The 12,895-nt window shown below is 45.7% G+C and overlaps 2 protein-coding genes across 15 annotated transcripts in view; one reads left to right on the top strand and one right to left on the bottom strand.

Moving 5' to 3' along the window:
* Positions 1-12,895, bottom strand: part of LOC135917135 (zinc carboxypeptidase-like) — a 205,942-nt gene that overhangs the window by 76,680 nt on the left and 116,367 nt on the right. The gene's annotated exons all lie outside the window — the stretch shown is intronic.
* Positions 484-12,895, top strand: part of LOC135917150 (uncharacterized) — a 24,483-nt gene continuing 12,071 nt past the window's right edge. For 4 of the 12 annotated variants that reach the window (XM_070522961.1, XM_070522950.1, XM_070522962.1 and 1 more), the window contains exons 1-2: positions 484-610; positions 7,230-7,342. In XM_070522961.1, the coding sequence (XP_070379062.1) occupies positions 7,243-7,342 (100 nt within the window). In that variant the 5' untranslated portion in view covers positions 484-610; positions 7,230-7,242. Of the gene's footprint in view, positions 611-745; positions 873-1,137; positions 1,258-7,114; positions 7,140-7,229; positions 7,343-12,895 lie in introns of those variants that run through there. The other 8 variants (XM_070522951.1, XM_070522957.1, XM_070522960.1 and 5 more) reach the window with 6 other exon arrangements.

Below are 12,895 nucleotides of genomic sequence, written 5' to 3'. Positions count from 1 at the left end.
TAAGGGTGTTACCAGTGCGATAAGAAAACACTCTTAAGGGTGTAAACACTTTTACAGTGCACGATATAAAACCTGCACATAAAATATTGGCTCATAGGTATCTCATCACAGAGCCTAATCAAAAACATCTCATGATATGACGCGTTGCATAGGATGCAAAAATACACGTGCACGCACCACGTTTGAATATATAACATCTAATTACCCGCTCCACTAAAGCCACTTTGCGCGTAGACTTCAACGTCTGCGTTGAATCCGCACACTTATTTTTATTTCATTTCACTGCGCAAAGGCACAACGCTCATTTTTTTTTTCTGACTGAATAATGGATATGCCAGCTGCGGCAGTTTTCAGAAATATTGAAGAACATAAATCGGCCATGAGCTTTCGCGCTGCTTCTTTTTAATTCCCCTCAGCATCACCTCCAGAAAAACAAAATATCAATTAAACGAAAGACTTCTTTAGAAACACTGAAACTAAAGAAAGAAAGGTGGATACACACAAAGAAAGCAGCATGACATGAGCGTTGAGTCTTCAAGCCAGGACGAAACAACTCGGGAATTTTTTCATTTCAACTTCGGTTACGTTTTTACTTCTGCTGCTTCAAAAGGTACGTCAAACATCGATTATTTTGTGATTAAATTGAATACCAATGACAACCGAGAGCATTCATTTAAAGAAATGCAGCAGGTCCAACACGCTCTGCTTGAGTCTCTATAAAGCGAAGCTTACCGTATATGCATAAGGAATGCTGAAACAGGTGTTTGCGTTTAAATCAGTGTGAATGCAAAGTGAAACCGAACGCTTTATTCATCTTGGCGAAGAATGTAGTGCATCTTCGAACACAACTGGCGTTTTAGGGGTTGAAAGAGGTAAGCTTGCTCACCGCGCCATTTGTTCGGGGGTACGCGACCTCCCCTTGAAGGCGCAGATGCGACCGTCCACGCGGTTGCCAGACGGCGCAATTGACGCATGCACAACGTGAGGCCATCTCCTGCGGTGCCCTCTCTCCCGTCTCATCGCGGGTCTCCACGTCGCAGCCGCCTCACCCTCACCACCAGCGGCTAACAACAAAGCGCATGCGCAGGGCGGCTCGGCCCCACTCACGACCTCCTCTCCTCCACCTTCCGCTGCCGTGGGCGCCTTCGCTCCAAGATGGCGCTGCCGTCTCGCATTCGGATAGCAGACAAAGAACGAAGACGTGGAAAAACTAAGTTCACAATAGAGGTTCAGAAATTTTGGTTACGGGAATTCCTCGTGAGTTTTTTTTTCGTTTTCTTTTTTCTTCTTTAAGATCGGTAGGACATCAGGCAATATAGTAACAAGAGCTTGGTGGCGCAACCCACCACCCTGTTCCGAGAGGAACGCTCATGGCATCCATCCATCCATCCATCCATCCATCCATCCGATAGAGCTACTGTATAGACTCCCTTTTATACAATAAATGTAGCAGCCGAGTGTGAGTTATTCGGCGAAACACAAGAGCAGCCGCAGGAGCCGGCAGCCTCAGTCAGCAAGACAAGCGCAGAGGCGTTGGCAAATAAATTTTCGCATTACAAAAAAAAAGAAAGAACAGAGTGGTGAACTAGATCTCTCTTGCTCGAAAGAAGTAAAAACACAAATGTTCCTCAATCTCCGCGGCGAAGCTTGGAAGTATCAAAGATAAATATTCTATTGGATACTGCAAGTGCATATTGCGTGCAGTGCTGTAGAATAAATAGCCGGGCATTACAGGAAGGCGTGTAAACAACGACGCGCTTGCGGTTGCAATTGTAGCGCGCATGGGAGAGTTAACGGTGCACACAAATTCTCAAGTACGTATAAAGTGCATGAAATTGTTTCATTGCAAACGTTGTTTATGGGAGAACATTGATGTTTTTATAATAAAATAAACTTATTTCAAATTGGATCAGCCAACTGCCTGAGGCGAGCATTATTATGTTTCACATGTATTTAAATAAATAGCTCAAAGCGTTACCCAATGCAAAGCTTCCTTCTAACTTGATACTTTCTGCTCCACATAGGTGCCTTCTTAATGACAGCTATATCGCGTTAAATCTAGCGGATGAATTCACTTTACAATCTTTAACAATTTTAACACTTTGCTTGCTGATCTGTTCAACGAGTTTCGTTAAAAACAACCAGTTGTGAACTTTTTTTTATTTTTTTATTTGAATATACTGCAGGCCCTTCACGGCCCGTGCAGGAGTGGTACAGAGATGCAATGAACAAAAAAATCACGATGACAAGTCAATACATTGAATGCAGTTAATAAAAGAGTCGATGTTATTGCAACAAACAATATCGTTAGTTAATTTGTTCCACTGGGAAATGGCTGACGGAAAAAGGGAATGCTTGTGAACATTAACGTGACTTGGGGGAAGATAGATTGTTTTGGAGTGATTAAGTCTGGTTGAACGTTTTGGAGGATCTTGGAGGTAATGAGAACGTGCTATTTGGAAATGACCATGGTATAATTGATAGATGAATTTTAGTCGCGAAATTACTCTTCTCTGCGAGAGGGGTTTTAGGTTAGCCCTTGCTAGCAGACCCGAGACGCTGGATTGCCTTTTGTAGTCCGAGTATACAATCCTAACTGCTAATTTTTGTATGCGTTCTATTTTGTTTATAAGAAATTTTTGATGAGGGCTCCAGATTAGATCAGCGTATTCTAGGCATGGTCTTATTAGTGTTTTGTACGCGTTTAGTTTGAGGTGTGGTGGTGCTGCGCGCAGTCTCCTTTTTAAAAAGGTCAGTTTGCCTATGGCTTTTTGACACATGGTCGAAATATGAGGCTCCCAGTTAAGGTTAGGCGTGAGTTTAATGCCTAGGTATTTTACCTGGTTGCTTTTGTTGATTGTTGACCTTCCGATCGAATATGAAAAGTTAAGCGGGAGTTTCTTATTTGTGAAAGACATGTAATGTGTTTTTGATGTGTTTAGTTTCATGCCCCAAGTGGTGCACCAAGAGTAAATTGTTTGAAGTGAATTATGAAGTTCTATTTGGTCTTCTTGGTTGTGTACGACTGTGTACACGACACAGTCATCAGCAAACAGGCGCATCTGAATTGAGTTTTTAACGCAGAACTGGATGTCGTTTATGTACATCAAGAATAAAAGTGGTGCCAGAACTGATCCTTGAGGTACTCCGGAGTAAACTTCGAGTGCTTGTGAAAGATTATTATCGATTGAAACGCTCTGTTTACGATTGGTTAGAAAACTGTTGATCCAGGATATTATTTTATTACTAATACCGAAAGCCGATAATTTTGTGATTAAATCATGGTGCGGAACTACGTCAAACGCTTTAGAAAAGTCTAAAAAAACTGCATCTAATTGGCCATTATTATTAAGTACGTTAGCTATGTCATGAGTTAACTCTGCTAGTTGGGTTATGGTTGACAGGCTTGTTCTGAAACCATGTTGTTGTTTCTATAGGAGTTCGTTTGTTTCTAGGTGAGTTATTATGGCCTTAAATATTACGTGTTCCATTATTTTGCAGCATGAGCTTGTTAATGATACTGGGCGGTAGTTATTTAAATCTAATTTCGAGCCCGATTTATGTATTGGAATTATTGCAGCCTTGCGCCAATCGTCTGGTAGCACTGATGTTTGAAGAGAAAGAGTGAAAATTTTAAATAGATACTTTGATGTCCAACTTGCGTATCGACTTAAGAATGAGTTAGAAATTTGGTCGGGGCCGGTAGATTTTTTAGGATCGAGTTTATGCAATAGAGACAGTATACCCTCTTCACTTACAGTTATTTCTTCCATTGGTATTTTGATATCGTAAGGTGTTAAAGCTGCATTTGTAGCATGTTTCGTAAAAACTGTCTGAAAGTAGTTATTCATCTCTTTAGCAATGTGTTCAGGGTCCTGTATAACATGATCCGAGATTTTGATTTGCGTTATTTTTTCTCGTTCACCTGACAAATATCGCCAGAATTTGTGAGGGTTATGCGCCATAAACGAAGGTAATGTAGTGTTGAAGAAACGGGCTTTTGCTTCCGATATTTTTTGTTTGAATTTACCGATAAGATTGTCTAACGTGCACGTGATTCCCTTTTTCCGCCGTCGTTTTATTTTTCTTTTTAGTTGGATGATTTCACGTGTTATCCACGGGTATTCTCGGTTAACGCGTTTCTTTTTGTTAGGAATGAAGGTGTTTTCGGAATAATTAACAATATTTTTAAAACGTGTCCAGAGTTCTTGTACATTTGTTAGTTCATTGAATGACTGAAACTGGAATTCTAGGAAACCTAGCACATCAGGATCATTTGCGCGTGTGTAATCCTTAAAGTATATAGGTTGTGGTTTTTTGTGTTTTCGCGTCGTTGAAATGGGACAGGTTAGAATGAGCGCTTTGTGGTCTGAAATGCCATTCTCGATGGACACGGAAGATCCTTCTAATGTATCGCTTATAAGAACTAGGTCAAGTAAAGATGATGATGTTGAAGTGATACGGGTCTTATCAGTTACCATTTGGCTCAGTGAAAATGTAAATGCCAAGTCTAGTAGCGATTCTGAACTTGAGACATCACGGCCGTCATGCGAGCGGTTGTTCCAGTCTATTCCGGGAAGGTTAAAATCCCCGGCAATAATAAGTTTTGATTTAGAATTAGCATGTTTTGAGAGGTAATCATGAATCTGATCGATGAAGTCCGGAGCTGCATTTGGGGGCCGATAAACGCCCCCTATAGTTATGTTTTTGTTACAATATGTTATTTTGCACCATAAACTTTCATGGTCCGGAATACCATCAAGTTCTAAGGACTTTATATTATTTTTAATTGCTATCGCGACACCGCCGCCTCTTGATCCTCTGTCCTTACGGAACAGTTTGTACGAAGGAGGAATAACTTCAGAATCACGTACACCAGGGTTAAGCCACGTTTCTGTTATTACTAAAATGTGAGGTTGATGAGACAGGATTAGGTTTTCTAATTGATCAAATTTATTTACCACACTTCGGCCATTTAGGGAAACGATTCGTAGAGTTTTGGTACTGGGCTGTCATTTGGAAACTTTCTTGGTTTTAGATGATGATTTCAGCGAAGTCGAAGTGGGAAGGGACTGTTTTGAAACACTTGCTTTCTGCGGTAATTCAGTCCTGATATTCTTCACTGGGTCCCAAGTGTACACTTTTTCATCGATTCTCAGTTTGTCGAATGTTAGCCTAACTTTTGCTCCGTTTGCCCTTTCATTTACCGCTGAATGCCACAAGTGCGTGCGCATTTCCCTTACTCTCTTAGAAAAATCTTCGGAAATGGCTAATGGTGTGCCTTTCAGTTTGTAGCAGCAAGATAAGATTTTGGTTTTTTCGGCGTAATCAAACAATCTAAGGATGATCGGGCGGTCTCGGTTACTTGTGCGGGTACCTATCCTGTGAGTCCTTTCAAGGGTTTTCACTTCAACGCCTAGCGTTTCTTTTAAAATGTTTTCTCTCACTATCTTTTCGAGTGAAGCTATATCTTCGTTAGGTTTTTCCGTTACGCCGTAAATAATCAAGTTGTTCCGTCGACTTCTATTTTCTAAATCGTCTAATTTCAATGCCAGATCTTGGATTTGATTTTTCGTGGTGTCATAATTATTTTCACATTCGGCCAACTTCTCTTCGCAATACTTCAGTCGTTCCATGTCGTTTTCAATCGTGGCAAGCCTAGTTTCCATGTTATCAACTGTTCGCTCAACCTTTTTCAAGTTAGTTACTAGTTCTTTTAACGTTTTGTTGGTTTTAGATTGTTCTTTCAGAATTTGTTTCAGAAGGTCGTTATTAGGACGAGTATCCGATTCTGAATCTGACGTCGGACCGGGGTTAAGCTCGACATCGCCCGATGTTAGTAGCAATAGCTTAAATACATCATAGCACTCAACAATCAGTACAGCAAGGAAGTGTGGACTTGGAAGCACCGTCAGCGTTACATCATTGTCCCGTAAAGAGGGTACAGAGTAGTTACTGACCTGCACAACGAAAAGAGCAGGAATAAGCATGGTCGTCTGGTCGGTGCCACCAAGTCCACTGAAGCGGATGGGGTCATGGGTCGGGTTTATATGCTGCCGAGTGCCTGATAAGGTTGTTGTGACCGCATCCGTGACGTGGTCGCTGCGTAGTTGAAGGGCGTCGATCGTGATCGGAGTCTGCGCAGATTTGTTGTCCCGTGCTCTGTCATCCGAAGCCACTGGTATTGTTCCATTTGCGTGCATATGTGTGGCCTGCCCGGTGGTGAGGCCGCTTGGCCACAGCGCAATCTGCACAACGAAAAGAGCAGGAATAAGCATGGTCGTCTGGTCGGTGCCACCAAGTCCACTGAAGCGGATGGGGTCATGGGTCGGGTTTATATGCTGCCGAGTGCCTGATAAGGTTGTTGTGACCGCATCCGTGACGTGGTCGCTGCGTAGTTGAAGGGCGTCGATCGTGATCGGAGTCTGCGCAGATTTGTTGTCCCGTGCTCTGTCATCCGAAGCCACTGGTATTGTTCCATTTGCGTGCATATGTGTGGCCTGCCCGGTGGTGAGGCCGCTTGGCCACAGCGCAATCTGCTTAGTATATACACTGTATGCTTCTCCGTTTACTGTGTCTAGCAGTAATGAAACCACCCTTGGGACTATTCCACAACGACCACCCGTAGGGTGGTCGTTGTCAAATGTTAAGTGAAACTTTTCAACAACCCCTGAAGTGTTTTCAAACGTTTCACTACATGCAGACATTTTAAGAAGCTATAGGGAGTTTTAGATTTTGCGCACCCAAAGCACCGGGCCCTCCTTGCGTTTTCGGTAGCCCTTTTGTTTTCCTTTGTAGTCCTTCTTGGATTCTTTTGTAAACCCGGTGGCTTTCGTCCCAAACTTTCACTGCGCAAAATCTGAGACTGCCTTATACCCGAAATCTATCGAAAGCAACCGAGAGTGCTTCCCAATATCCGGAGGAATTCCTTCACTATGCCCGACAATAATAAAACGTTTGACTATATCGAGACCTGTATAGTTCTGTACTCTCTGCTGTATCCGACGCATGTGCATGTATATGTCACGCCGGCTGTATAATGAGCGGGCTCCACTCTGTACACAATGTGCCTGGACCTCCTCGATGCTAATCACTCTGGAACTCTCCTGTACAGCTTCGCTGTGAAACAATTTCATCCTGTAAGTAAAGAGCCTTTAATATATTACTGTAAGGCCAAATAAATGAAATAGAAACTGAAGTAGGCCACTATCTTTTTCTCTCTCTTTCAGCATTTCTTCGGGAATGATTCAGGGACTGATACTCGTATGTATGGCACTTACCTTTGCGCGCAGAACGGACGCCAAAGACACATCCACAGGAGATATAATAGAGTGCCAACGAGGTCGGTATATGAAAGTGCAGCTCTGAACTTATTGACACACTATAAGACGTGGCGCACACAACAAATATAGGTTACCGTGTAAATGTCGTTGTTCTTTAAATTGGAGAAGGACAACGAAGCGGGAACGATCCTGAGCTTGTCTGTCCAGAATCATTTTGTCATCGGTGACGTGACCTTCCTTCCGTGCTGTCAAGAACCGAACAAGGACCTTGGGCGTTCTTGTACGACAACCTTCCAACGTTGTTCCTGTCCTGCTGTTCTTTTCCTCTTCCTTAAAAATCTTCTGTCGACCCAACTCTCGATGACCGCCGACGTAGATGCGATTAGCATTCGTACAATGCAGCGACAAACCGTACTGCTGAAGACACCCTTATTTAGAATTCGCTGTGGTCGCACGCTATTGCTTCGGCTTTATGTGACACACGCTCTCCCCGGTATCGGCTCACTTGGCTACGACACTCGTTTGCCAGAACCGGCCATGACCATCAAGGGCATGATGACGACTGTACGACGACGACGAAACGACAAATGCGGTACGATGACGACGGCCTCACGACGAAAGGATGATGATTCCTAAAGGGTGGCGGTGGTATATCTACGACAACACGGCAACCGTCGGATGACGATGATCGAATAGCGACCACGGAACGACCACGATGGCTTGGCAACGAAAGCATGAGAAAGAGTGCGCGACGATGACGCAATGAGGACGATGGCATGACAATGGTGGCCTGTAATCACGGTTGCACGACGACAACATTATTGCGACAGAACGACGAAGGCAGAATGACGATGATGCAACGACGAAAGCGGTAGGACGAGTACAGCACGATGGCATTAGTATGAGGTTCCTGAAATAATGACGAAGACATCCTAACAACGACGTCATGATGATGGGATGATGACGTCCGCATGACGACGATGGTGGAAAGACGACGATGGTGGAAAGACCACGACGTAATCATGACTGGAGTGTGACAACGAAAGGCTGACGGCTTTGGCATGGAAACGATTTGAGGACATCTTGAGCGATCCCGATCGCATCGCGACGACAATATGACAACGGTAGTATTAAAACATTGGCACGACGGTAACATGAGGAAATCGGATGACGAAGGTCAAATGACGACGATCCAATTGCCATGACGGCATCGCGTAGACGATATGACAATTAGTGCATGACGACGGCTTTATGATGACGACGGTATGACGAGAGTCGAATGACGAAGCTGTAGTGAGCACAATGCAACGACCATGGTGGTATCAAGACCACGAGCTCATGCCTAGTGACCCAAACTAGTAGGAAATTTGGGCCACTGAGTTCGCGTAAGCTACATATACAGATACACCCAAAGTCGCTCGTAGGAAAATAATGATAATCGCATTAATAATGTGACATAAAGCACGCTGAGCTATACTATCCGGTCTAAACTTCCTGCATACTTGCTGCCTCTACCCTCTATCCCGTCGGCCTTTTTACCTTAAAAGAAGAAAAATAACAACGCAGGAAGGAGAGAGAGAGAGAGAGAGAGAGAAGAATTTGTTTACAAAACGTAACGCAGAAACCATGTCACGATGACTTTTGATGGCAATGTGATTAACATTGAAGCAATGTAGCCGCCCACCGTATTGCTGAAGTCACGTTTTTTCAAACCCTGTAGTGGTCATTATTAGACTTCCACTGCTTTGGGCATATGCGGCATACACCGTCTCCAGTGTCTGCACGCTTTCGTATGGCACTCCCTTGCCAAGGTCAGCCGAGCACGACGACATGACGACGACTGTATGACGACGACGCAGTGACAGCAATAGAATGAGCACGAACGAATGGCGTCAAAGGAACAACAAATACCGTATGAAGATGGTGGAAGGGCGACATTTACATGACGATTCTCAAAATGAGGACGATATTATGACCACGGCAGCGTCACAACGACGGCACTAAGACAGTGGGGTGGCCACGAGCGTATGAAGACAACCGGGGGAGTACGGTGGAATGATGACGATGGCGTCACAAACGACACCGACTGTCTGACGAAGACGTAGCGAATGCGACGTCACGAGCACGCCGGGATAACCGTGACTGAATGACGACTGCACGAGTAGGATAGAATAACGGAGAAGCAATGACGTCAGTGGAACTGCAAGGCCGCATGACGACGACGGAATGACGACAGCGGGCTGACGTTTCTAAAGTAACGACGATGCTAAAACGAAGCGCAAGAACGACGGAATGATGACAGTGATTTGATGGCGACCGTGCGACGATGAAGGCGTGAGGACGCTGCCATGGCGTGAGTGGGATGATGAGGTTAGAACGAAGATTAAAAGACCGTGACCCCATCGCAGCGGCGATGTGACAGCAAATGCATGGCGAGGACTGCACGCCGGCGACGCAATGCCGACGAGGGCAAGCTCGACGTTGTGAATGTGAGGACAACGGTATAAGAACGAGTGTGTGACGACGATGGCATTTCGACTACTGTGTCACGAAGGCTGTACGACGGCAGAAGCGTGGCAGCGATGGCAGGACGAGCGTCGGATGACAAAGCTGGAGTGACGGCGATACAACGACCACGACGGCATCACGAGGACAGTATGACAATTAAAGGATGCCTGATAACTGTAGGCCGACAACGGCGCGATGGCGACAGCTTTTTAAGTGCGAAGCATTTTTTTACCTAGTCATGCCACGGTCAGAGTGAACTTAATGCGCAAAGACGCGATGTCGTCTTCATGACATTGAGCCTAAGAAATATGTGGATCGATGCCGAATATAGTGGAGTCTAAAAATGTGAATATTTTGCTAATTAAGGCGGCCGGACTGGTAAGTACCGGACATATTGCAAGCAAAGACTGCTGACAGTGCGAAATAAGGCGGGCCGCGGCCGCAGGTGATGCAGGTGAGCGCAGACGTAACTTCGAACCCCAACATGTCAACATGTCACGCTGTCGTCGTCATTAATTTGTCTTCATGACATCACGATCATTCTTTTGTTCTCATGTCGTCGTCATTTTCTCGCTGTTTTTAATCTGTTACTTTCACTGCCTTGTCATATTGTCCCCATCATGCCGTTTTCGAGCCGTCGTCGTCATACTCTCATCGTCATACGGTCATCATTTCATCGTCGTCATGCCACTGTCGGTACCACATCGTCATCACAATGTCATCGTCATTTTGCCGCAGGGACTGCACTGTCGTCATCCCTTTCCGCGTCATGCCATCGTCAACAACACGCGGCCGCCGTCATTCCAGCTCCATAACTTGCTTCGTCACATCATTATCGCCTTGCCGCTGCCGTCACCCCGCCGTCATTACACTGTCGTCGTCATATTACCGTTGGAGTAGCATCGACGTCATACAATCGCTGTGCTTCCAGCATCGTTTCATGGTCTTCACGCAGTCATCGTCTTACCATCGTCGGCACACATCCTCGCCGTCTCTTCAGCGTTGTCATCGCACGTTCGTCACATAGTCGGCTTCACATCATCGCCGTCATGTCATCGTCGCCATACCATCGACGTCATACAATCGCTGTGCTTCCAGCATCGTTTCATGGTCTTCACGCAGTCATCGTCTTACCATCGTCGGCACACATCCTCGCCGTCTCTTCAGCGTTGTCATCGCACGTTCGTCACATAGTCGGCTTCACATGATCGCCGTCATGTCATCGTCGCCATACCATCGACGTCATACAATCGCTGTGCTTCCAGCATCGTTTCATGGTCTTCACGCAGTCATCGTCTTACCATCGTCGGCACACATCCTCGCCGTCTCTTCAGCGTTGTCATCGCACGTTCGTCACATAGTCGGCTTCACATCATCGCCGTCATGTCATCGTCGCCATACCATCGACGTCATACAATCGCTGTGGTTCCAGCGTCGTTTCATGGTCGTCACGCGGTCATCGTCTCACCATCGTCGGCATATATCCTCGTCGTCTCTACAGCGTCGTCATCCCACGTTCGTCACGTAGTCGGCATCACAATGTCACCGCTGTCATATCATCGTTGCCACTCCGACCAGCGTCGTCGTCTCGCGGTAGTCACGCTTCATCACCACGAGCAGACTGCCTCGTTCATGGACGCTCTATGCGGCCGCACACGACGACATAGCACTCGCTCGGGCTCTTTCGAACGAAGCGGCAAAGTATCTAACCTGGCTAACCAGTTCTGCTCTTACATGCAGCATGTGTTTGGCGTCACCCTAAACACCACTAACTGAATACCCATTAGACGACGCCGTGCTGTTAACAACCGCGTGTTCACCAGAGAAGTCGATGTAGCCACATGCTAATACGGCTCGTACTTCAGTACGCATGCGACGCTACCATCAAATTGCGCCTGAAGACCATATTGCGGCTACTGTACGGTGCCTGAAGAAGCCTCGAAGAAAGCAATGAGGGTTAGCGCTTAAGAATTGGTAAGCTTGTGCACACATTTGCGTCCTCTTTATGTTTAGAAAATTATTTGCATAATATAAGTAACCATCAAGGATGGTCTGTGCCTTAATTTTTGTGCAGCTTATATTTCCTGTATCCTTGAAGCGTCCTTCCTACCCTTTTGTCTTTCACTCTTCCTTCGAGTAAGAAAAATATTTCCAGATACCACGTGTTTTGAGAAGCGGTTTAAGCAAAGTTTTCGCTGGAGTTTTCCAAGAACGGTGTTCCCGTTTAACGACCATTTGCAAGCCTAGAGCACACGACCAACGCGGACACACTTTCACCGGATATGCCGACCTCAACAATTGCGGATTCCTTGCACATGTCGCAGGAAAGACGACAATGTAGTCATCGATACGACGACGTCAGTGTAACCTATGACGACAAAATGGGACGAAGACGCTGGAATGACAAAGATAAAACGACCACGACCGCATGACGACGCATGACGGTAATAGCGTGACGATAATAGCGTAAAGATGATGGGAAGAGAACCCTCGAATGACTGACTACAAGAGAGAACGACCACGCTTGAACGAGCATGCCTGTGTGACTACGACACAATGACGATGACGGAATGACCTCGACAGCGCAGCAATAATGTGATGACGATGGCGCGATGGCCAAAGCCAGGCGAAAACGGGATGGCGACAACGACGTAAACGACAATCGAATAATGAATGAATGAATGTTTGGTTGTTATTGGCGCAAGGGCCAGGTATGGCCAAAGAGCGCCAAGCCAGAATCGAATAATGAAGCTAGAATGACGATGCCGGCACGAATGCACCCGCATCACGACGACAATACAAGCACAAAGGCCTATGAACATAGTGGCATAATAACAACGATGACGTAACGATGGTTGTGTATGACAACACTGCAATAAAGACAGGATGACGACGAATGACCACGGCGGCATGATCGAAGACGCAATGATGCCGATGGCATGGTAACAGCGCGGTTATGGGTGCACGATGGCGACGGTATATGACGTATACGGTATGGCACGATGGCACGAGCGACGGTATATGACTGCGACGGAACGATGAGTATACGTCGCAGTGGTGTCGTTTTGACAAAATGACAACGCAGTGACGACGATAAAATGGAG

This window comes from Dermacentor albipictus, chromosome 8 (assembly GCF_038994185.2).
Source record: "Dermacentor albipictus isolate Rhodes 1998 colony chromosome 8, USDA_Dalb.pri_finalv2, whole genome shotgun sequence".
Taxonomy (NCBI): domain Eukaryota; kingdom Metazoa; phylum Arthropoda; class Arachnida; order Ixodida; family Ixodidae; genus Dermacentor; species Dermacentor albipictus.
The sequence above is the reverse complement of the archived record's forward strand: the minus strand, read 5'-3'. Positions and strand labels throughout refer to the sequence as shown.